At 34.8% G+C, this 27473-nt stretch overlaps 1 protein-coding gene across 3 annotated transcripts in view; it reads left to right on the top strand.

The window, feature by feature from the left end:
* The window catches only part of LOC141451037 (uncharacterized), a 479252-nt gene that overhangs the window by 385753 nt on the left and 66026 nt on the right, over positions 1 to 27473 (top strand). For all 3 annotated transcript variants that reach the window (XM_074122055.1, XM_074122053.1, XM_074122054.1), the window contains exons 2-3: positions 4684 to 4841; positions 25068 to 25278. In XM_074122055.1, coding sequence (XP_073978156.1) covers positions 25248 to 25278 — 31 coding nt within the window. In that variant the 5' untranslated portion in view covers positions 4684 to 4841; positions 25068 to 25247. The remainder of the gene's footprint in view (positions 1 to 4683; positions 4842 to 25067; positions 25279 to 27473) is intronic.

Here is a 27473-nt window from a genome sequence, read left to right as displayed (position 1 = left end):
TTATTGATATAGATCTCTTAAGAAGACTTGAAAGTTGTAGAAAACAAAATAAAAAGGTTCAATAATACGATTCTGTGCACTCTGTAACAGAAAATGTAAATTCTGTTCAAATGTGCCCCCTCTCCCCTGTTCCGTTATATTACAGAATTAAAAATAAGTAAATAATCATGAGCCATAGCCGAGTGATTATTTCAGAGTAAAGAAAGCTCTCAATTTGACATAGGTCAAGAAATAAGGTAGAAGTGAAGAAGATACTTCTAGATGTTTGATGGGATGTTGGTTTGCCAGATAATGTGTGTATTTGTATTTATGAGAAGTTGCACTATATGACGAAGGAGAGCGGTGTAACGGCTGTCAAAGCAATAACAAACAAGCCTCTGTGAGGTGTTCAATTTGACAATTTCCTCTCTGCGAGCTAGTAAATCCTTGGCCGGTACGTTATCAACATGCTGTCAGCGCCACATCTTGAATTATTTACTTCTGTTAAATATAGTAAATCTACTTCCACGCTAAAGCCATCACACCAAACTCACCATAAACCTGCCGCAATATCTCTCGGTTCGCCCACTCACAAATCATCCTCACCATCTACTGAAATCATTTTCTACATCATCCTACAATTTATATTATTTTACAAAATATAATGATTACAAATTCTTACTATTTTTACCGTTTGTCTTTTTCTTTTTTTAAAAATTTATTTCCAATTAAAAATAAATAAATCAAAATGGAAAATATACAATTTGAATTACTGGAAACTACAGCTTCAATGCGGGACAAGTTGTCTAGAATGAGTTTGGATCTGTTTTCTAGAAACCTAATAGATTAGAAAAATGATATATTTTAATATTAAAATGATATGATTCCAACGAAGACAAAACGAATAATTCCGTTGGTGCGGCTTTTGCAGTTAAAAAATAACTGATCAGTATAATGCTGTGTATTGTGCTAAAGTGGTTCAAGTCTATTTCCTTGTTATCCAATGACTAAGGATTCTTTAGAGTCAAGAAGAATAAATATTAGATTAGTGTCATGTTGCAATAGAGTAGTACAACCAAGACCACTTCTCTGATCAAATGAAGATGTAGTTACTCATCTGCTTTATTCTTTTTAGTCAAGTCCTAACAGCTAAATTCGATGGCACAAAAGAAATTTGCAAACACCAAACATATATTCCAATCTAGTTGTAATTGATAAAAAATCAATAACTAGAACTGTAGGCGCATTCTTGTGATCAACTTAAGTACTAACTGCTGCACTTATTAGAATTACGACTAATCATAAATGAAATGTGGAATATTTTTTTATATAATATCTCTTTAGCAGCGATCTTTACTGATTTCACCTTCGAAAATTATAGTAATACCTCTCATCTTTAAAGCTAAGAAATGAGAAACGAATTACCACAAAGCCTAATTTAACAAAAACCCAGAAATAAAGCCTTTTCCCTAAATGAATGTTATGTGTGGTATATTTCATTCATGGACGGGAATATAAGCAGATCTCCTTTAGTAATTACGTTTTTCTTACAAATAAAAAGTAGGTACAGTGGGATTCGAACTTGGGATCCCCCAGGTTACAATTCCTGGCTTCTTAACTATTATTACCTATATGTGAATACTTAAAGTGACGTAACTATAATTTTATAAATATAATAAATTGCAATATTTAATCAGTGTAATTTTCTTTCAATGAATATTCTATTAATGGAATAAAGAATAATTTTCTTAACCATTAAAAAAATGTCCCTTTTAACATTAAATGGCGCATTAGGATCCCACTTTAGTAAGCTCCTTTTTTTAGAAAGTGTCTCTGCAAAGCTGTAGGCCTCTCTAATTAATTTATTTTTAATTCTTTTTGTTTTACTTTCTTGTTTTATGACTACAGTTCGGTTGCTCCGCCATCTTTTAATTAGTTATTTTTCAAAATAATAATTATAATCAATAAAACAAGGACAAATTTATCTTTGAGAAAAAAGTGAACAAATTTTTTAAAAGGGTGAAATAATTTTTTATTTACCGTATTGGAATAAAAGTTGATTATGATTGAACAAAGCAGATAGTGTTCAACATAATATGTATACAGGGTAACCAAAGTTATATACTCCACCCACTTTTTTTTTAAACGGCGGGAAATTTCGAAAAAATTAAAAACACGTATTTAATCACTTTTAGTCCAGTTTATTTTCAGTGATTGATCCATTTTTTTAAACCCCTGTATCTCGAGATTCAGCATCCAACTTTGTTTTTTCAAATGGAACGTTATATTTTTTGTTGCATATTTTTGTAGTATTTGAGCTCCTAAAAAAAACAAAAAAAAATTTTGAAATCGGTTAGGTTTTTCAAAAGTTATGGTAATTTAAAATATGAAAAACAAATTTCAGTTTACTGTCAAAATTACGTTATTTTTTTTAAAGAATCTATTCAAACTGGGCACAATCAACTGATAGGCAAGCCAAAACTCTGGACTCCCACGCTCTGCTTGTAGCAGCACTTATGGTGGCGAAGTCAAGATCTAGGCAGGCTAGAGTTATTCGACGTTTCAGATCATCCACTGAAGCCACGGGATTAAGGTTACTGTACACTTTATTTTTTAGATATCCCCACAAAAAATAGGCCATTGGGGTCAAGTCCGGAGATTGAGATCTTATTGGACCGGACAATGTGTGCCTATGCTCTTTTCACGGACATTTCTGTTCAGGTAACGTCGAATAACTCTCGCATTATGTGCCGGGCAACCATCTTGTTGAAAATACATATCTAGCCGACGTTGTAGAGGAACATCTTCAAGCAGAACTGGCAAAATGTCTGTTAAAAAAAAATTAGATACCTTGCACCGGCTAAGTTCTCTCTGTAGAAGTATGGGCCGATTAGTTGATTTCCTAAAACTCCACACCAAACGTTTTTTTAGAAAAAACAACCTGAACGTCGAATAACTGTGTAACTGTCTAATTAAGCCTGCCTAGATCTTGACTTCGCCACCATAAGTACTGCTACAAGCAGAGTGTGAGAGTCCAGAGTTTTGGCTTGCCTATCCGTTGATTGTGCCCAGTTTGAACAGATTCTTTAAGAAAAATAACGTAATTTTGACAATAAACTGAATTTGTATATGCAGTTTTTGCAAGTGAACTTGGAAATTGATTAAACTTTCTTGAGGAATGAATTCTTACAGAATTATTTCTTCATAGTTCCAGAAAACGCTCTACTCGAATTTTATTTTTCAACTGCCGTCATACATCAGCAAAAAAAAAAATTCCAATTAGGCTCCGATTGAGCAATTGATACCTTTTTTTCATAATTCAGCCACTTCTCATCCTTTTTTTGTTTTTTATAGCGCATCAGCTGCCAAGGCTAATAGCCTTCACATTATTAATAGCAACACACTAACCAATCAGCTGTCTGTCACCGATGAAATGGCGTCTAATCACCACGTCCTGCATCCAGCAAAGCACCTAGCCAGGCAAGGAGTTTGGTGGAGCTGATATATTTCTTTCAAAATATTCTATAATATTTCTTTGTTTTGATTTTACCATCACCATTGTGGAGTTCCTCAATTGGGCCTTCAATATTAAACCTTTACCTCATTTCTAATAACTGTACATTATTATTATTATTATTTAGTTATTTTTATTGGATCCCCCATACTAGACTTAAAAGAGCAGAACTGAACAGAAGCTATCGACTACTTAAAAGACTCTTAGACGATAGATCAAAACTCTCTCTGGACAACAAAAGACTGATTTATACTTCTATTTTAAAACCCATCTGGGCGTATGGAATAGAGCTGTGGGGTTCAACCAAACGTTCTAATCTCCAAAGGATTCAGTCCCTTCAATCTAAAATACTTCGAACTATTGTACACGCTCCATTTTATCTCTCCAACCTGGACTATACACACTGACCTTAACCTTCCTTTTGTCACACAAGTCGCTGAAAACACGATACAGAAAACTCCACTTCAACCTGCAATCTCATCAAATAAATCCTCTAGCTCAAAATCTTTCTTCTAGGACTCTTCCTGACAACCCGACAAGACGCCTTAAGAGACAGTGGCCACGTGATCTTCTCTCAAGTGAAGAGAGTGACTAATAGCCTAATATTTTGGAGTGTTACCACTGGGTAACTTCTCCACTCGTATACCTCTGTAATACATAGTTCTGTTATCGCTGTTACTTATAGCGCCAACGCGCTGATTGTAGCGCAAATAAACGCCAAAAAAAAAAGAAAAGTTATTTTTATTTGTTGACAATCCTATCGATTATCGGACAGTGGGGCTGTAAGGAGCTCCTAGGTAAAGAAAATCTAAAGGCCAACAGCTGGATTCGAATCCATTATCTTTGCAGGGCAATCTAGTATGCCAAACTCACAAAATTTGGCGCAGATATTGGATTTCTTAATGTATAAGACATATATATATTTCAACAGCGACTTAATTACTTTTACGCAGGACATAACCTAGCAAGTATTAGTACGCTGTAACTCCTTCTAATCCTGTAAATCCTAAATCAATTGGCCGTGTATGATCAATATTGCAGGAAACGGCTTCTGGTTGCTTTCTCTCTTTTAGTTATAGCCTAACATATAAGCTAGCATGTTTCCCGTTTGTTTTTATTGTAGTACAGCTGGTGTGAGTGGTAACAGTAGTAGAGAGGTTAATAGTGAACATGTAATGTTTATGTTACAGCCGTATTGAGCGCTGAAGGAGTTCACCAACATATAAAGAGGTTTAGTGGTTTGTATACCGGCCCATATTTCGACCCAGCCACTACAACCAACATCACTACCCAGCTGGGAACCCATGCCTATCTGCCCTGCAAGGTGAAACAGCTTGGCAACAAATCTGTAAGTACATTAATGTACCTATTTCCTTTTTTTACTTTAAATGGGTCATCCTGTAATTAATCTAACCTCTGATGATAGGTGATAATTCGAAACTGATTTGGAACATTAAAAAAAAATAATAATAATAAAAGAAGCGGGCTAAGGCAGATAAAACCTGCGATATCATTTGCCTGACCACATTTTCAGCGCTTATAGAATCTTGGGCAATTTCAATAAGCCAACAAAAATGCCAGAATGGACACAATTACATCTTTCCCAGCTACAGACCCAGCTACATTGGGCTACAATCGCCAAACTTCAAAACCAAAAGTAAGACTTAACAAACAAGCAATCACTAAATGCCCAAACATCTTAACTGATGAGTAGGACGGCGTTCTAAATTACTCGTGGAACATAACGATTACTACACGGCACAACTCGATTAACTCCTTAAAACAAAAACAAAAATGGAGAAATGCGATGAAATAATGTACATTGTTTTTTATAATTCTGTTTACAGTATAAATTCAAATAAATTTACTGTTACCATTTAGTGGCTGCTACTGCATTTGAGTTGAATTATTGTAACGATTTGCATTAGAGCACGGAGTTGGTTGGCTTCTGAAATAAATTATTTATTAATCAATGGCCAAAAAACGTTTTGTCGTTTAATGGTGTTAATCTTTATTACTTGGGAAATTTATTATAAATATAAAAAGCTATGACTGAACCAAGTGTTTTGACATTTAAATTTAGGATTTTGCAAAAAGTTAAGTTAATCGATTTGTGCAGTGAACGGCTCTTAAATTACTATTCTTGAAACTAAGTGGAGTTAAGGGCTAGAGGTATAAGATTCAACCAAATATGGCCCGGTGAGAATGAAAGTGGCGTAAGTCGATTTTTTATTGAAATAAAGGTAACGACAGCTTTGTATTCTAGTTACTACAACTGTTTTGTTTAGAGTGACAATGCAGTAAGTTCTCAGTGCATTTATTGGCCATCAGGAGAAGCACTAAGTTTTAGTACTTAATCAAAAGCTCATACTGTTGAGAATGACAGTGGCGTAAGTCCACCAGATTGTTTGTTTCTTTATGACTGTTTTCTTGGTGAAGTTTATTGTCGTGTGGTGTTAATTAGTAAATTGTTATATGGTTTTAGTTAACTAAAAATTAAAAATAAGCCTTAGTGTTGGGGTTATTAGTTAAATTTTAATTTGGATTTTTTTTTCTACATTATTTACGTTCACAACTGCAATATGTTTCTGCAATAAGTGAAGCTGATACATACGAGGGTCGTTTGAAAAGTCCGTGCAAAAATAAAAACTACTTAATTTTTTGGGGCAAACCATTTTTTATTTTTCAACATAGTCTCCTTTTAGGCTTATACACTTCGTCCAACGCTGCTCTAGTTTGTTGATCCCTTCCGAATAATAGGATTTGTCCAAGTCTGAAAAATAGCCATTCGTTTCTGCAATCACCTCCTGGTTTGAATAAAATCTTTTTCCCGCCAGCCATTTCTTCATATTGGGGAACAAATAGTAGTCCGAGGGAGCCAAGTCTGGAGAATAGGGGGGATGTGAAACGAGTTGGAACCCTATTTCCATTAATTTTGCGACCACAGCTGCTGAGGTGTGAGCTGGTGCGTTGTCGTGATGGAAAAGGACTTTTTTGTGGGCCTATCGTGGGCGTTTTTCTTGCAGCTCGGTTTTCAAACGGTCCAATAACGATGAATAATATGCACCTGTAATAGTTTTACCCTTTTCCAGATAGTCGATGAGGATTATTCCTTGCGAATCCCAAAAGACAGTCGCCATAATCTTACCGGCCGAAGGAACGGTCTTCGCCTTTTTTGGCGCAGATTCTTCCTTGGTAACCCATTGTTTAGATTGTTCTTTGGTCTCAGGAGTGTAGTGATGTATCCATGTTTCATCCACAGTGACGAAACGACGCTTAAAGTCCTGCGGATTTTTCTGGAACACTTCACACGATTTCGATTTTGGTCAAGCGTGAGCAATCGCGGCACCTATCTTGCGAATAGCTTTGTCATGTCCAAATGTTGATGCAAAATATTATGTACCCGTTCATTCGAGATGCCCACAGCACTAGCAATCTCACGCACCTTCACTTTTCTGTCATCCATCACCATATCATGGATTTTATCAATTATTTCTGGAGTAGTAACCTCAACAGGGCGTCCAGAACGTTCAGCGTCACTTGTGCCCGTATGGCCACTCCGAAAATTTTGAAACCACTTATAAACTGTTCTAATCGAAGGTGCAGAGTCACCATAATGTTTATCAAGCTTCTCTTTAGTCTCCTGAGGCGTTTTGCCTTTCATAAAGTAGTGTTTAATCAACACACGAAATTCTTTTTCGTCCATTTTTTGAAAATCACTCGACTTCCTCGATTCAAACGAATGCCAAACACAAAGAAATAGACCGATCTGGCTGAAACTTGGTGTGTGTTCTTCCAAGAGATGCTACTAACTAAACATAACCTCGATACGCGCCAGTAGTGCTATCTCTCTGACTTTGCACGGACTTTTCAAACGACCCTCGTACAATATGATAATAGATAAGTACATGAATAGCATGAGGGGAGAATTCACCCATTCCCAAAGAAAACTCCCAAAGAGGAGTTCACTATTGTGCACTGGCACTTACTTCATTTAGAAGATCGCGTGGCCACTTGCGCTTCAGCCGTCCTGGAGCATTTCTTGGCAATGCAGTAAGTTGGGATACTAGTGGATTAGGATGTGAGGTGATTGATATGTGGAATTTAGTGTAACAGGATCTTACAGCTTCTGAAACCGTAGGAACTAGGAAATCTCGGTGCTAGGTAGAGTTAAGGACATAGTAAGGAGCATTTGCGATTCGACGGAGTGTTTTTGACTGGAAGGATTGGATTCTGTAGATACTGGAAGCTTTGGCTGAGCCCCAAAGTTCCATTCAGTAAGTCCAGGCAGGTTTCAGTATCATGGTGTAGATAAGACGTTTATTCTGTAGTAAGAGTTTACATCGCTTGTCGAGAAGTCTAGAGAGAAGTTTGGAATCGTCTGTTCAGTTTATTGGGAGAGAGATGACTGTTGATTGAAGAGAATTGGTAGGATTATTTGGGTTCAGATTGTGTTGAAGACAGTTTTTTATTAGAATTGCAGTATCATCAGGGTGATCAGTTCTGTGGATAGTGTAGTCGGTTATGTTGAAATAAGATCTGCTAGTAAAATGAGTCTTCTGCATTTTCAAGAATTAGTTTATGGAATAAAACCCTTAAATTTGGTTTTAAATGTCGCTTTGTTCACCTCAAACCTCAAAACAACAACTTACCTTGTCAAAATTTATTGAACACCAAACTGCTTTTTCTTTGCATTCTCTAATCTTTTTGTTCAGTCTTCCGTCTCTACTGAGATTCATGTCACTTTGAACCGAATCATAAATGGCTCTCGTATACTTGCTCAAGATCTGTATCAGATCAGCTTTCTTATCTCGTAGAGAATTCCACCGCTGAGTATATTTACACGCTTATACACCGTTTGTAAATTACTAAATAAATATAAAGAAAACTGTTGACAAAGATGTTAACACAGGGCGCCGCTGAAAAGAAAGATTTTAATTAATCTGTCAGTAAAAAATTGGGCGAAACCAACAGAAGACTAGTCGTTATTATTATTTTTTAGGAGTGAGAATTTCGTTCGTTAAATCTTCATCAATAGCAGTACCTCTTTTATGTCTTTATGTTTTACATACTCAGTTAAAAAAAAAGAAAAGTTGCAAAAAAGCGATTCTTGTTATTTTTAGGTCCGTCTAAAACGTGGAGTTATAATTAAAAGAATAACTGTTTTTTGTAGCTCTCTTTTTTTGCATTTATTTATTTTTTTTTTACTTGAAAAACTAAAAGCTCAGTTTATCAGAGACTTTGACGATTTGACAACTTTTGATTTGAAAATACCAATTAAATTTTACAAGTGAGATAATATTTACAATAGGATGAAAAATAAATGCCAGTTTCAGTCATGTTAAACTTTATTATGCCGAGCTTTCGACCTGGGGACTACGTCATCTTCAGGGCTGTGGAACATATTTACAGTGTGTTAACAATTATATTACAATGAATATGTATAATGTAACGAAAATTTACAAAAATATTTACCTAATTTACAATATACTGTTTTACATCATTAGAGGGTTGGTGAGTCTTCTGTCTTGTCTGTTCATGGACAGGCAAGTGTGTGATTGTGTTTGGTTGTGAGGAAGTCAGTGTTGCCAATTGTCAAGTACTTTGTAGTAAGTTTGCGTATATGTTGTTTAAATTGTTGGTGTCAGTTTTGAAATTTAGACTGTTTTCTGTCTTAGATATGTACATCATTTCTAGCACTGTCCCTTTTTTTGTGTGTTGGTTTCTGATTTAAGTATCTTTGTGTTAGGGAAATCGAAAGTGTGATGATTTTCTGTGCTATGTAAGGAAAGTGCTGTGGTGTTCTTAACAGAAAAAATCCGTTTGTATTTCGAATTTTTTGTTCCAAGTTTGCCTTGTACGAGTATACAGAGTAGAATACCATTGGGATACATGAATAAGTACTCTTAAGTTCGAGACTAACTCTCGGAAGTCCATGTAAAGTACTGGAAAATGGGCTGAACCGAAGATTTTCTTAAAATTTGAGTCAAAAGAGGTCAGTACCACCAAAATGTTCAATGAAATCAGGAAAGTTATGGAAATAACATCGTCCCTTCAGAAGAATTTTTAAATTAATTTAGAATCGTCTATTTATTCCAGCCTTCTATTTATTGGTATTTATTATAAAACAGTTTGTGATATTTATTTACTTCATGTAAAGATCACATTTTGAGATAAAGTTATATATAGGGATTAAGAATATAAATTCCAAAAGGCAGATAATAAAGATTATTTACTCCCTCATCACGTAGAGGACATCGACCCAGTCCTACCTTTCATTAAATCTAATTTAATATTTATATAAAATGAGAGCGCCAGAGACTTAAAGCAAATCTCAAAGGGCAACATCCTATAAATAATTCAGTTCTTGTCAAATTACATATTCTCATTTCATAGTCATTTATTTGATACAGCACTTTCTGCACAAATACACAAATACGTACCTAATCATAATCAAATGTTATTCTTAAATGTATACTCGTATATATTATCTCCTTTGCATGTTTAAAATTTTATTTTTATTTTTTTGTAATTGCTTTACATCTGTACTGCACTAAAAAATTAAAGAATAAAGTAATGCCTATTATTAAAGCTCTGGCCTCTCCTAGTAAGAACCAAATTTCGGTCAATTCTTGCCATGCTGCTCTCAATTTGTTGGGAGCTTTGAATACTGTTTCGGTTGCTTGGTCCCCTGGTCATTCCGGGATTCCGGGTAATGAACTAGCTGATGAAACAGCAAAGGAAGGAGCTACGATGATAACAATGACTCCTCATTATCCCTGTATCCTATCGACGTTGTAGAACAGAGGTGGAGCAGTGGAATTTGAAGGAACATCGGAAACGGTGGAGATCCCGATCAGTAAGGAAATTCTTGGCCTGTCGAAAACGGATATGGTTGGTTTTAGCAGGTCCCGCCAGTTGGTTCAGGTGTTGAGTGGACTTGCGAATTTAGCGTATCATCTTTTCAAATGCGGCCTTAACCAGTCGCCAATCTGCGCTGGCTGTGGTGAGTCCAATGAGACTGTGCGGCACTTAGTAGAGGTGTGTCCAGTTTATTCTAAAACTAGATTTCTCGTCTTCGGGGGGTGAAATGTTTCCCTACCTGAGATTGTAGCATCTGGTATCTTTACCAGAACTCTCTAGGTTTATTCAGTGCACTGGGCGATGGAGTCGCCATGCTCGCTAGTGTCCTGTTGCTACTTTATTAGTTTCTTGTATTGGCATCTGGCAAACTTTAGACGGATTTGTTGTTTTAAAGCCCCGGTATCTCTCATGAGATGAGGGGTGGGCGGGGAACAATGGGCATTTTGGATGGCCGGCGTTCCTTCCCCTTTCTGGTGGAACCGCCCTTTTAATACAATCTACAAATCTACAATGGCTATTTTTTCAGGCTTGCTTTACGACCAACTACCAATTAGGAATCTTGGACGGAAGCGAATAGCAAATATACTTTAAAAATACTTTACTGTAAATTACTTCTATTAACCATTAAATAAAATCCAAGCCCTAGACCGGGAATCGAACCCAGTACCACAATACATTTTAGCTTTGCAGGTCTATCCGCCTCTACCCGCTCGCCTATCGTTGCGTCTGTCAGTGCTACGCTATAAATAAGAAATTTCACACTAGATGGCTTTGAATTAAATGCCATCAAGGTGTAAGTTCTTCAACATATTGGACAAACTTGATATTTTTTTTCTCCATATTTTGAAATAACATCCTTCATAGGGAATGGATTAGCTATGCGGTTAGCGTATTGGATTCCCACGCGGAGGTCCCAGGTTCGAATCAGCTGCTGACACTTAGATTTTCTCTTCCTAAGAGCTTCTTACAGCTCACTGTCTGGCGATGGACAGTGTTGTTTGTAACGAGAGAACACTGTCCGGAGGCCGGCAGTGCACAGAAAAAAGCTCCAGTCGCCAATAACCTTAGATGATGACGCGCCTTAAACATTAAAAAAATGTAAAAAAATTAAAAGAAAAACATCCTTCATCAGCTTCATACAAGTTACAGACTCACTTACATAAAATAGAATCCTGGGCAAAGAAGTGGCGGATTAAAATGAACCCACAGAAATGCCAGCATGCCACGTTTACTCTCTGGCGGGGCTCCTGTCCACCTGTCCTCTTCAACAGCAATCCTCTTCCTTGTACAGATCTGGTGCGCTACCTTGGGCTGTACATAGGCAAACGACTCACGTGGAACCCACACACTAGACTTAAAAGACAAGCAATGACAAAGCGTGCAAAACAGCTTTACATTCTACTTGGACGAAGCTCCAAATTGCCCATAGAACTTAAACGATTAATATACAACACTATTCTCAAACCTGTGTGGACTTATGGACTAGAGCTGTGGAGTTCAGCCAAACCTACAAACATACGGACTGTACAAACATTACAGTCAAAACTCCTCCGACAGATGGTTGACGCTCCTTTCTTCGTGACTAACCTCACTCTTCACAACGACCTCAACATTCCCTTCATAGAACATAGACCAACTCGCCAAGACAAAATACCAAAAATTCCATACTACTCTCTCGACTAGCTCTAATTCTCTTGTACTGTCTCTCGCTTCCTCTGACATCCCTAATACTCCTCGCCGAATGAATCGCCAGTGGCCCCGCGACTTCCTTGTAGGCTGAAGATGATTTAGGAATCATTATTCTCCTATCTCTCCTCTCTCCTCCTTGAATTCTCCTTCTCACATTCTCCTCTCTCCTATAGAGAGTGCTACCGAGATTTTGCATAAAAACGTTCTTCTATAAACTTTTATATGAAACATATTTTTAAAAACTAATTTAAATTAAACTTATGTATGTTATACGTCATTTTATTTGATTTTTAGGTATTCAAATGTAATAATTTAGTTATTATTACCAAATTAGAGTAATTTGTGCACATATCAAGTTATAAATGGTCAATTATGGGCACATAGCAAGTAATGGTAAAAAAAACATGTCCAATTTACATTAGTATTTTATTATTGTTGAAAAAAAAACTACCATTAATCAGACTTATACTTTAAACAATCATAAAATGGATGGTAGTCAGGGTCAAGTTCCTGTAACTGATTGAACTTAGATCGAGTTATTTCCAATGGGCCGTCATACAATGTTGAAGGTTCAGGGATACTCTCGAGGAAGACGCCTTCGTTGAGGAAGTATTATATAATCATGTGGATGGTGAAGTTTGAAGCACATTTCCACTATTAGATCTGTTTAAAAATCCTCTGATATCAATTCAATGTGGGATCACCCTTTACCAGCTCTGATAGACTGAAAATTGGTGGTTAGATGCTCATAATCTTATTTGATTACGTTAGTTTTCTTGGTTTGTATTTGACAATATTCTGGCTGATGCACAGAGCATATTTAACGACCACAGTTCATCGTATAATTCTTGAGAGTCACATAACAGTTTTTATATACGAAACTTTGGTTAGTAAACTAGTCATAATAGTCAAAATGTCGAAATCTCCAAAAAGTGGAGCAGATATTGGTTTGACAGCGATTATACTCTTTGTATCCGCTCCCGAAGCTTTTAATATTTGGTTATTTTTCGAAATTCCCGTCAATCATTTTCCACAATATTTTAGGTTAAAAAGTTTAGGGACAAGTTTCATTATCAATCCTAGAAGTGAAAAGTCAGTAAATTAATGTTTCATACCTTGTTCTGTAAAGTTCACAATATCCATGTTGGCTGTCATTAAATTTACTGTATTTAAATTAAATAAAAATGTATATAAAATTAATTTTTCTAGAGCTATTAAGAACATTCGGCATGTGTTTAAAACAGTACTATACAAAGTGTATAATAAATCCGGAACGTTCCATGTCCCAAACAGGGGTACCATTTCCTGTTAGAATAAATTAGCATAAATTTAAATAAGTTGTTCATAAAGTTGGAAAAACAAATTAGGCAACAATAATTTAGTAATTTATTACTGTATTCACTTTTATTAGAGGCTGAGTAATTTTTTTTGGCCTGCGTTTTAGTTTCTAGAAGGCTGTGGGATATTATATGTTGTAGGTATTTATAGTGAATGATTATGGGAATTGCATGTTTGAATGATTAAGGGCTATTTCATTCATTCACAATTCGAGGTGGCCGTGGCTGACTTTAGGATACTCTTGTAGCCATAATATTTAATTCATTGACGCTGATATACAGCGCTAGTTTCATGGCCATGAGTATAGATCGGTGATCTTGTCTAAAAGCATTAATTAATAAGTAAGAGGTTGCGACACTTATCAAGGGGATTGCCTCCAGTATAAAAGTGAAGAGACAGTTGCAACCAATATCTCTTAGTTCAGAGTGAGTTAAATACGATCTCGCAAACTTTTTTTTAAAAATTACCCCAAAATTTATTTGGTAACAGCCCAAGTTGTAGTTCGTACGTCCAACAATCCATGCGGTTGCCATCACTCTAGGGACAGAATGATATCTTTATTGCTGTTTCCAAAGATTGCACTTTAATTTCACTTTTATCACACTTTTTGTACCCAACTTTTCTAGAAAACTTCTAAGGACTTCGTTTTTTTCTTCTGCGGAGAGTCCACCATTAAAGTAATCTGTCTCTACATTATCGATTCAGCTCTCTTAGCTACTATGGAGCCAAAATTTAACAACAATAAAATAATATTTTTATTTATTAAAATAAAAAATGAGAGGTTACACCCTGACGTACACAATACAGTAAAGGGTAACCGGATGTTTCCAAGCCATTGAAACTTTGCTTACTTACTTCCTGCAAATTTAATACTTTTTTAAAAAAATAATGCATTATTATTATTATTATTACTGTTAATATTATTATTACTATTATTATTAATTTTTTTTTGATGATTTAAGGCGCGTCAACAACTAAGGTTATTGCCGGCCTCCGGACAGTGTTCTTTCATTACAGACAACACTGTGCATCACCGGACAGTGAGCTGTAAGAAGCTCCTAGGAAGAGAAAATCTAAGGGTTAGCAGCTGGATTCGAACCCGGGACCTCCGCGTGAAAGTCCAGTATGCTAACCTCATAGCTAATCCCTTCCCTTATTTTATTTATTTATTTTTTTTTTTGGCGCATCGACTGCTGAGGTCATTAGCGCCCCTAGAGCTATGTTCTTTTCTCTTCTTTTATCCACTCGAGCTGGGTCGGCACGCGGTACCTTCGGGCTTCCACATACTGCACCTTGCTCAGCAAGGTAGGGTGGAGCCCAGGTATGCTGGAGAATATATCCCACTCATCCCCTCTTATCCATCGATCCAGTCGACGAGGGGGAGAGTGGAATATATTTGTGCCTTCCCCTATCTACATCAACTAAAGGTAATAAAGCAAGACCAAAAGTGTTATCATTATCGAATATAACTAATTACTAGACCTAACCTACCATAAGGAGGCTATTTTCCTTAGAACTATGATAATGTGCAGTACTTTAAACAAATTTTCCTGCACATTCTAAAATAAACTTCTAAAATAAAATTAACCTAGAGGGGTTGAAATACTTTTATAAAATTTCTTTCAACCCCGGACTGTGATCTATCCTAAACATTCATACAACATTCTTGGTAATAAATACTTTTCTCAAATAAATACATTCACGCCAATAAATACATTCACGCTAATAAATACATTCTTGCCAATAAATACATTCATGCCTATAAATACATTCATGCCAATAAATACATTCACGCCAATAAATACATTCACGCCAATAAATACATTCACGCTAATAAATACATTCACGCCAATAAATACATTCACGCTAATAAATACATTCATGCCAATAAATACATTCTTGCCAATAAATACATTCACGCCAATAAATACATTCATGCCAATAAATACATTCTTGCCAATAAATACATTCACGCCAATAAATACATTCACGCTAATAAATACATTCTTGCCAATAAATACATTCACGCCAATAAATACATTCACGCCAATAAATACAGTCACGCTAATAAATACATTCTTGCCAATAAATACATTCACGCTAATAAATACATTCACGCTAATAAATACATTCACGCTAATAAATACACTCACACCACATTTCACACAAGGGGAAAGTACTCGATATTCCTTTCCCCTTTAAAAGAACTAAACTATAACCCCTTCCCTTATTATTATTATCATTATTATTATTATTATTATTACTTAGTATAATAATTAAAGAATAAAATTCAAATAATAAACAAGAAATTAAATAAATTTAAAAAAAATTATATAAAATCAAAATTAAGTGCTAAGTACTCTATTTCTAATTGTTATTTAGCTAGACCCCCAAACTAAAAAGGTCGATTAACGTGGTTGTTTGGCAATGTGATCCCAGTGATTGACGATAAAATGAAAGGTGATCGGTTTCATTGGATATAATAATGATATCAAGTATAGAGTATGTGGAAAAGAGACTTATTTTGTTGTAAGAAAGTTAACACCGCAGGAGGAGATAAAGGAAAGAATTTGAAGATTATCGATATGAAAGTTGACGAAACTGATTAGAAACATGAGATTTAGATATTTCCTCGAATGAAAAGGAGTAGAAGATTTAATACTGACTGTCACATAAGAGATATCAGTTTATAGGAATTCTGATAGCTATGTTACAGTCTAAGTTTACTAGGTTTCTAAGGTACTTCATTTTAGGGAAAATTAAATGACAGTCGTAAAATTATTACATTAAATTGGTAATCAATGCAGCAATAGTAAAGTCAATTGAATAATCACTCAAATTTTGGTTAATTTGTCCCATTAAATTCATTTTTGGTTGAAAATATCCTTCTCTCTGTGTGCGAACTGGATTTTGTAAAATTTTTAATAATGTAGATTTATAAATTGTAAAATTTTGATTTCGCTTATTTGAACGATCTGAGCAATGGTATTTTTGAAGTAATAGCAGAGTTTCTATTGGATATTACTGTTTCCAAAAATGGGCGGAATATAATTATTTTTACAGCATGAACCAAAATAGAAATGATATAAATTTGTCTTTACCTTTTTTTTTTAAGAAAAAAGAGAACCATTTCTTCTCATCTTCCCTAAAGAAGTATTTTTCGAGTCAATTACTTTTTTATGGGTCCTAAACTGAAACAGTTTTTTTTTTTTTTTTCATTCTATTTCTTTCTCACTCTCATACTCTTTTCTGAACAGAGCCGAGTATACCAGCGAGGTGACTATAGAGGATTGGGGATGAAGAGTTACGGGTCTCAAGTAAGGGTGTTTTTCAACTCTGATAGTCACGTTGTGCCTGTGCGTTGGCGGCCATTGGCGGAAGATTTTGTACGTGCCTTAAATTGCCATTTTACCCGTGGTAAAAAGGATTGTAGGATCGATCCTAAAGCATCTAATCTGAAGTGCTTGTCCTCGTCCTTCTCTTTTTTTGGGGCCACTCACACAGAAAACACGTAAACTTACTTATATTGTATGTATAATGTAAAATTTTGATTTCCCATAAAAACTTTTAAATGTTTTTTTCCCAAGTAGATATATTTTCTTATAACTAATTTCTGAAAATGAAATTTGAACATTTTTTAAGATAGATGTAAACTGTATCATACTCTTTCGTTAATTAGACACAATCAGCGGTCCAGCTTACCTTTAAGCTCCAAGGCTGAGCCAATGCTTTTATTAATCTTTTATACTTATCCATATTATAGTATACAAATGCAATTTAGTTGAAAAATAAAGTGCCAAAACCATCAGATTACAGGGAACAAGAAAAACTTCGCAACTACAATTTCAAGAATTTATACATCTGATATTTTAATATAATATAATTTATTAAAATGGAATTTATATTTTTAAAAAAAGTTATTTCAGAGTCAACTCTGAATATATCCATCTAGCCAGAGCTGGTGTTCCTCAAGGCAGTGTCCTAGGTCCTCTTCTTTACTCCTTATATACAGCAGACATACCTCAACATCCAAATACCATCCTCTCCACCTTTACTGACGATACTGTCATCTTATCTCCGCATCACGATCCTCTTATCGCTACACGAGCTCTACAAACACATATCAACCACTTACAGGACTGGCTTTTCAAATTGAGAATCAAAACTAACGTTACGAAATCAAAGTTTATAGTATTTACTCTCAGGCGGAAAATCCTACCTCCCATCATCTTGAACCAAACTCCTATACCAACAGTGGACAAAGTACGCTACCTTGGACTGCACCTAGACAAACGGTTGACATGGAATCCCCATACTAGACTGAAAAGACAAGAAACTAACCAACGCTACAAACTTCTCGCTATACTTGACAAACGTTCGAAACTTAACCTACATAACAAAAGACTCTTATATCTACCGTTACTGCGACCTATTTGGTCATACGGCATCGAAGTATGGGGATTAACTAAGCATTCCATCTTACTACGCCTCCAGACATTACAGTCAAAAATACTACGAAAACTTCTTAACGCTCCGTTCTATGTATCTAACCTCACCATCATTCATAATGACCACAAAATCCCTTTCATTACAGATCTTGCTAACACTCGTTTTCTAAAATTTCATTCCTCTACAGCAGCTCATCCTAACCCTCTTATAGAACACCTATCTTCCACCACATTACCAGGTAATCCTCTAAGGAGATTGAAGAGAAGATGGCCTCGTGATCTACTCTTATTGTGAGAACAATATAGTAAGAGCACGTTACTAGAGTGACACCACTGGGTGCCTTCTCCACTCATGATTTATTTTTTTTACCATATTTACTTCTTGCAACAAACGTTGCAGTTGTAAATTCCAATAAAAGATTACACATTAAAAAAAAGTAGACTTTGAAGTAAGAGTAAGGTGGGAAATAAAACGTGTCGATATCAATATGATGCCAAAATTAATAATGTGGCCAAAAGCTAAGACAAGTAGCCGAAGCTTAAAATTCAACTTCTCAGGCGCCACGATAGCCGAACGGTTAGAGGCTAAGCTAAGAGGTATTATGGGTACTGGGTTCGATTACCCGGTCTAGGCTTTGGATTTTATTTAATGTTAAGTATGAGAAATTAAAAGTAAAGTAAAATTTCTAGTCGCCTAATTTGGTAGACGCCTGTAAAAATAGGCATTACTTTACTTTTTTATTGTACTCCAGGTAGGTACCTAAATATTTTAGTTTAGGTATCTCAGCTATCGGAGAAACCCATAAACCTCTTTTTTCAAATTTTCTTTCTTACAAATTTTTGCTGGTAGGTATGCGGTTGAAAATCATTTTAAACTAAGGCTCTAAGAAGAAAAAGAAGCAACAAGCTTTATCATTCCAGAATTATAGCATAATTTCGGCTAGCTTCGGGAGTTGTTAGAGAGAAGAGATAAGCGTTAATCGCACTGTCATTATTAAACTAAGATGCTTTGTTACTAATCTGTGCCCTGTCTGAAAATTCGTTTCGTCCATTCCGGAAAAGCGTATCATTGCTTGCTTGCTTGCTTTATTAGAGTGCTTTCATGAAAATGAAAATTATCAAAGTACTTAATTTATAACATTAGTTGTGTTCTTCAGCAATCTTGGCTTGAATTAAAAAGGAAAAATTATCGAATATTTCAAAATAGAATCTCCATTTGTCTTCACTGACTAATCAAATCAGTACTAATAGATCTACATGTAATCTCTCTCCCTCTAAGAAATTTGGATGTAGTTGAAAGTATATATTTTTTTTAATAAAGATTCGTAAAAACCAATAATTTCCTGGCGAGAAATTGAAAAAATATTATTGTATTTCTCTGCTAAATAACTAGTGCATCTACAAGTGATTCTTTTACGTTGAGGGATTATCACTATCTATCTATTTATGACCACCATGACAAGTTCAATATTTTGAAAAATTCGTTTTTTTGATTAAAAAAAAAAATAGAAAATACAACTCGGTAACGGTCTAGCAACAAAGCTAAAGCTACATCACTGTAAACTAAATAGTGCAATAAGTTTCTAAGGTCATCTAGATTAAATGACTAAGACAGAGATGGTTAATTTCACCAACGAGGCATGTGGGAGCCATTCTGGATTCGAAATTGATAGAAGGTTAGATGAGAATTTCCTTTTGGCTTCGACTTTTACCCCTTCCTATCCAAGCCATACAGTCTGCGCGCTTTTTCCTCGACTATATTAGTTATTACTATGGGCGCCCTAAACTTTGCGTCAGCTACTAATTTAATTATACAAAAGGTAGTCATTAATGATGAGGTAATACTAGGAATGATATTTATGTTCGCTATTTTATTAATTATTCCATAATACTCGTATTTCTTTTATCCTTACTCAATTCTTCCCCCTTAATACCATCAGCTTCTTACAAATGCTTTCCGCCAATCACCACAGTATTTGATGTGCCCTCCGATTGTATTCTCCTGGTCCGATTGACTTTAGATTTTTTTATTTTGCTTTTATTAAATAAACCTTTATTTAATAAACTTGGTTTCTTGTTTTATTACGTATTACTATTATTAGTTTTTTTTTTATGATTTAAGGCGCGTCAACATCTAAGGTTATTGGCGCCCGGAGCTTTTTTCAGTGCACTGCCGGCCTCCGGACAGAGTTCTCTCGTTACAGACAACACTGTCCATCACCGGACAGTGAGCTGTAAGAAGCTCCTAGGAAGAGAAAATCTAAGGGTCGGCTGCTGGATTCGAACCCGGGACCTCCGCGTTGGAGTTATAGTTAATCCCTTCCCTTATTACTATTATTATTATTATTATTATTCTGCTTTTTACAAGAGTGATCTAATTTGAACTTTTCTATATCAAAGTACCATCTTCATCTGTGAATCCAATGTTCGCTATCCCTGATTACAAAAATACATTTTACACATTCTGATAAGAATTGGTTGTGGAAATATGTACTGAAGTTGGCACTTTGATTTCGAAACGTTCATATTAAATTACCAACATTAAAAATAGAATAATTAAAAACAAAAAAGCAGACCAAGTTTTGAGTAAAGGCTTAATTAATATCAAAATAAACGCAAGAATAGTCAGTTCATATATAAAAGAAAAGCCTAAATAACTTTAGGCTTTTTCAAAGACTATGTTGAGAACATTGCATATTAGTATTCTTGTTGCTTAATAACACAGTAGAAGCGTTGGTTCTAACTAAATAAACGATCAAATAACAAAAAATCCAAGCCCAAATTTAGTTACCAGCAACTTACATGGCAATCTCATAATTGAGTGACTTTTTGTTTTGCGGCAACTTTTTATCTTACTAAATAATACAAGTTGAATTTTAAGCTTCGGCTACTTGTCTTGGCTTTTGGCCACCATTATTAATTTTAACATCATTGATATCGACACGTTTTTTTTCCATCTTACTCCTACTTCAAGGTCTACTCCAGGAGTTAAAAATGTTTTTTGCTTGTTTTCCTTATTAATAAAATGATTCAAAAACCTAATTCTATTTACTTAATGGTGTATAAAAATTACCAATAGAGTATTCAACTAATAAAACTGTCCCTTATAGAGTAACCCAAAGTGAAATCTCACGAGAGACACAAACTCAATGTAGCTCAACGTGATTTGACTTAATGAAAGTAATGGAATACTTTCCCACTTCTCAATTTAATGGAACACTTGAAAAATTGAGCTAAAGGTATATTTACCTGGTATATTCCAATTAACAGCCAATATTTGCTGAGTACTCGTTTTTATAGAGGCAATATCATTCAACCATTTCAGGAATTTACTTAATTAATTATTTGACCTTCCCAGATAGAAATCTCCAAATAATGGCTAGGCATAAAAACAACTTCTGCTAGTAAAAGTAGTTTTTTTACGAGTTTTATTTTTTATTATCTATTGATTACTCTTACAATGAGACTTTCGTCTAGTGCAGGACAGAAAACCAAATAAATCTCTACAACTAGACAATCAATGAGTCTGAAACAAAAGTTTCCTTTGTTTTTCCTTCGTAGAAACTTTTTAATAAAGTATAAAACTAAATAAACGTTTTTCACACCATTCGCTTCAATAAACAAGCCAGTGTAGCATGAATGTTTAAAATGATGCAGTTCATTTCACCCAGATCAGCGGTTTATAACCTTATTTTTCTCCCGTTCTACTAAATTAGGGTTTTAATTTATGAGTTTTCCCTTTCTTAACACATCATCAATCCAACCGCGTAAAAGTTTCTTCTGGTAGTAATGTTGGGTTAGCTAAATAGCCAAAAGATGCAAATTATGAAGAATAATATCCTTAGTCCTCCAAGAAACTTTTTTTAAGCAATAAACCTTTTGGTTGTTATTCTGTTTTAGATACTGGTAGATACATGTGCTCCTTCTCATATTCAGTTGTTCATACGATAATAATACCTTTCTGCCAAGCCTTGCTCAGATCCTGCTGCCTGTTTGGCTTCCTTAAACATCTAGACAATAAAACATAACAGTTTTAAAAGGAAGAAAGATTATTGCCAAATTTCCGTCATAATTTTGTACTATTTTTCTTGCTAAGTTTTCGATCTAGGGCCTAGGACACAACTTTTGAAGTTATAAATGTAAAATGAAATATAATTATTTATAAGCATAAGCCCTGAAGATGACCGAGTTCCCTAGGAGGTCGAAAGCTTGGCAAAAATTAATTTTAAAAAAATTTTGACCGAAATTTGACAATAATCTTTCTACTTTTTTTGGAGAATCAGTCACCAAAAAGAGAGGATCAATTTTTACCCAATAACAATTCTTCCACCAAATTCTTGTCTGGGTGCCTGGCCAGATAGACATTTCGCGAAGTAATGAGGTGGATCGGCTGGCCAAATTAAGCGTTTCTTTCTAACTCATTTGTTCTTTATGGTCGACCCGGTGGAGCTCGCCGAAGAGGTAGGACCTCGCTTGCGCTGGCTGGACGATCTCCAGGATGACCTCACCTCAATTGGTGATAGGCGTTGGAGAATGAAGGCCAAAGACAAAAGGGTGTTTGGCAGAAGCTTGTGGACGAGGCCTGGGTCCACTGCCATTGATGTGTTCTGTAAGAAGCTTGAAACTCTGATTTCTAGTCATTCACGGCTTCACAACAATTATTTATTTCTACCTTATAACATTACACAATGTTAACGGTAGTGACAAAAACAAAGTATAATAATAAAGCATCAAGTTCATGGCTCAGAGATTCTTGCTTGTATTTTGATCTTATTTTTTTATCTCGTATCTTTCTATACATGGCGCAACAGTCCTAAAGGATCCATGCCTCGTCCACAAGCTTCTGCCAAACACCCTTGTCTTGGGCCTTCATTCTCCAACGCCTAACACCAATTGAGGTGAGGTCATCCTGGAGATCGTCCAGCTAGCGCAAGCGAGGTCCTACCTCTTCGGCGAGCTCCACCGAATCGACCATAGAGGAGCCTTTTAGGCAGACTTTCCTCCTCCATTCTCTCTACATGACCTAACCAGCGGAGACGACTTTTCTTTATAAAGGTCACGATATCTTCTTCTTTGTACATCTGGTACAATTCTTCGTTTTTCCTAATCCTCCACTGGCCGTTCACAAAGCATGGGCCAAATATTTTTCTCAGGACCTTTCTCTTCCACACCCCAAGTAACCTTTCGCTCTCTTTTTATATATTTCGCTCTATTTTTTTTATATCTTTTAAAAACAATTTGAAATTTTGTAAGTTAAGATAATCGAAATGTATTCAGATTAGATCTATCTATTAGCCGGAATGTCTGTATAAGATTTATTTCTGACATCGTTAAGTACCTTGTAAACCATAAACAACCACTGGTAATTAAACAAAGAGGTACGGAACATTACTTTCTATTTGTATTGGTCTGCAGTGTCTTCACTAGCTTGATCATCAATCTGGCGTTCAGAGTTGTACCCTACAGTAAAAAAGCCATCTGTGATTGGAACGATCTGTATTGAGCCATTACCTGGAGGTCCCATTTCACTGCCCGTTTTTCTGCATCTATCCTTTACTGTAGATAACTAGCTTGCGAGGATATCTGTATGATGTTTCTAGGTAAATTATTGTACCTAAAGTGATTCCTAAGAAGGTGAATGCTTTTATGTTCGGCGTTCTTACTTATGGCAAAATATCCTGCCCAATATTAAGGATTCAATTTAGCGAGGAATCGGTCTAGAACCAAAAACAACTCCATACTTTTTGCCACGCCTTGAAGAAGGAAATAAATTTGCCGAAACTTTGGCAAAAAGATGGAGTTGTTTTTGTTCTGAACCGATTCCTCGCTACATTGATTCCTAAATACGTATCCTGTCCAACCTTTTCTGCTCATTTATAATCATATTATTAAATGCTTTCAACGCATTTCTTTGCTGTTCCCAGGTTTTCATTTTGCTACCATATGGAAGAGTTAGCAAATCTCTGGCTTTAATGATAATGGTCATAACATCAGCACATTTTAGACATTTTTGTGGTAGTATTTCAGCAAAATTATTGAAATATATTTTGAACGTCCTTATACATAGATTGGATGGAAGTTTTGGGAAAGGCTGCCTACTTTGACTTTGGAGATAACTTGGTGATGCTTCTTGAAAATCTCACTCGGATTACTGTTTACCAAGCTGTGGTTTATTGCTACCTAAAACATCTTTGTTGTTTTTCAGTTGAGCGGTGTCGCAACTCCTTGTTAAAACAAAGTGATTTGTATTTGTTTGGGTATCTAATAAGCATTTCTATTTGTTGCACAGGTTTCGACAACTAAATCTTTAATTAAAAATATACTCTCTTCTGAATCATTTTCAATTTTCGCATTTTGCTTATTTATTGCAATTTTCTATAGAGAAAATTGCAAACGTACATAAATTGCAAACACTGATTGTGTTCTCCAATCTTGAAATTATTTTCAAGGTTCGATATTAATAATAATAAATAAATGTATTAATCAAATCTTTTACAGTTAAAATTTAAATAAATTGTTGACTACTTATTTTTATAATTATTTCTTTATAAATGTGTAATATAAATGATAAAAGAAAGGATAAGCTCAATGTTTAGTGCACTGCAAACCTACGCCGAGATCTTGGGTTCGAGCCCTGCTGTTTTCCCTTAGTTTTTCTCTTTCTAGAGAGTCTCTGACAGCTGGTGAGAGATACACTTGTTTTAAACACGTTTCAGGGCCCGGCCAGGAAAGTTAAATAGGTTTTGGCTACCCAATTGCATAAGATATAATTTTGGAGTGGGCCTTACATAAAGGGGGCTAACTCCTCTCCCATTCGATGTACAGCGTCGAGACCCCCAAAAGGCACATCTAAACTGCGTTTAGGCGCTACGCAGTTTACAAAAAAGGTAACAACAACAAGAAGAACAAGAACAAGAACATTTTTTGAAAAAGCCGTTTTTGCTCATTTTCGGTAACTTTTTTCTCAAAACCTATTAGATCTGGGTTGTTGCAAGAAAATTACAGTTATAAAGGAGGGTGTGCCCTTTATTTTAAAGAAAATTTGGGAATTTTATCTTTAATAGAAAAAGAGAAAAAAATTGTCAAAGTTGGGTGTTTTTCAACGTTACGCTTTTTTGTGCACTTTTTGACGATCAACCTTTATACAACTGTCCTACCGGACAGTCTTAATGTAAGGCACTTGAATTAAAATAAAACCAATGAATAATAATATCCTATGATATTTTGTTGAAAAGGTTTCATGGATCAGGCGGAGAGATGCACACATCCTGACAGTGGATAGATACACATTCATAGCCGATGACAGGTTTCAAGCATTCCTTGTGGAAGCGACTGATACTTGGACACTGCAGATCAAATATGTACAGGCTCGTGATGGTGGACAATATGAATGTCAAGTGAGCACCGAACCAAAAATGAGTCACTTCATTACTCTGAATGTTGTTGGTAAGTTATAATTTGATGTATTTTTAAATATGGTTAACAAAACCAAAATACCTAACTATTCTTTCCGATCATAGAGAATTTAGCAAAGACTTAATTTACTTTTTCCGTCAATAAATGATTTAAAGGAAATAAACTTAGTCACTATATATTTTGTGGTGTAAACAACAGAAACGATTGCTGAATTGCTGATGGCAATTTTCAAGAAATAAAACATCAAAGAAGTTCATTGTGACAGAAGTCATATATATCTACAGGTCTTTTATAACATTCTAATAATTTTTCGCTCAAAGAAAACCTGCCTAGCGCAGTATATTGCTTAGTTTTTATAATAAAACAAATAACTTTTTTTTTTGTGTCGTCAATTGTTGTATAATGGGAGCAACAATACGCGATTGGATGTTGTTACAGTTGTTGTACAATGTAGGATAGCCTCGCCAGACAAATCCATGAAATAGTGCACTCCTTCTCCCTGAGAACAGGGGGGTAATGTATCAGAATTCAATTTTTCCCAACTACGCTGAAAATCAGTTTTCAAAAAAAATAAAAATCAAATAAAAATCTTGTTGGTTCAAAGTTATATAAAAGGCGCTGGACGAATTTCAGTCACATTTCTGGTGAACGATTGGGCAGGAAGTTTCAAATCAGATCCAACTTCTTGCTAAATATTTTTCAATTTCTTGAGATTTTTTGTTTGATTTTTTAGTATACACAAAATACATAATATCATTGGTATTTCACTTATTTAGTCTCCAATTATTTATTTATTTATTCCGTTAAAGACATAGACATACAGAAGAGGTTGGCCCAGTTATAAGTATAAATAAAAAAAATTAATAAATGATATAAAATAAATGTACCAGAGTTATAATCAAAAGAAAATAAATAAAAAGTAAACTAAAAAGTAATAATAATAATAAATAAAAATATTTCTCTAATAAAAATGAAGTGAAATAAAAATAAATAATAAAACATTTACCATAATACTAAATGGATAAGAAAAAAAAAAAAAATAATAATAATAATAATAGTAATAATAACAAAAACAAATTAAAAATCAAGATAGGGCAATTTGAAAAGATTATAATAACCTACTAGCCAAAAATTAATAATTAATAATCATTGTACAATGCGACAAGGCGCCACGGTAGCCGAGCGGGTTAAGAGGCGAGACTTGCAAAGCTAATATGTATGCATTGTGGTACTGGGTTCGATTCCCGGCCTTAGGCCTTGGATTTTATTTAATGGTTAAATGAGATATAGTAAAGTACGTTTGCTAGTCGCCTCCGCCCGCGACACCCTAGTAACTGGTAGTTGGACGTTAAGCCCCGTCTGAAGAAATAGGCGATTACTTTACTTTACTACTTTACAAAATGTAGAATAAAATAATAATAATAATAATAATACTAATAGTAGTAATAATAACAAAAACAAATTAAAAATCAAGATAGAGCAATTTGCAAAGATTGTAATAACCTACTAACCAAAAATTAATAATTAATAATCATTGTACAATGGGACAATTAAAAAAAAAGGTAAATAAAATTTAGTCTCTAATTAAGCAGTTCCATTAGTATATCTTGATTACTTTAACAACAGGAGATTGGTGATTTTCTGAAATGCAGTTTTTTTTTTTTTTTTTTTCTATTAATAATTTATTTACTACGCGTCAACGTCTGGAGTCAATTGTCAAGTCATTACCGGACAGTGAGCAGTAAGAAGCTCCTAGTTACAAAAAAAAAAAATCTAAGGACTGGCAACTGGATTCGAACCCCGGGATCTCCGCGTGGGAATCCAGTACGCTAATCCCTACCCCCTAACCAAGGGTTTTTATTTGGTTTTTCTTATCAAGAACATTTAAATATTATAATTCTTGTAAACCTCTTCTGACGGTTATAATGGTAAGGAAATGCCACATAAAGATGGGTAGCAGCTTCACCTAATACGAGTAATAACAATTTTATTCGAAAAATTGCCAGTTTAATCTGTCAAAAGTTTATGCTGAATTTGTCAAAAACCATTTTAATTTATCAAAAAATACTTCGATCTTGAAAATATTTTCTTCATCTAATGATTTAAGGAAAATACTATTTTAAGTCATTTAAATTGTATTGAAATACGAGTATGAATTCAAAATCTATTCTGATTGAAGAAATAAGATTAATATCGTTATCAATGAAATTCCATATCATTCCTTA

Source organism: Rhodnius prolixus, unplaced genomic scaffold (assembly GCF_049639745.1).
Source record: "Rhodnius prolixus isolate KJV_2025 unplaced genomic scaffold, Rpr scaffold_8, whole genome shotgun sequence".
In the NCBI taxonomy this organism is placed as follows: Eukaryota; Metazoa; Arthropoda; class Insecta; order Hemiptera; family Reduviidae; genus Rhodnius; species Rhodnius prolixus.
Note: the sequence above shows the minus strand (reverse complement) of the source record. Positions and strands in the feature narration are given on the sequence as shown.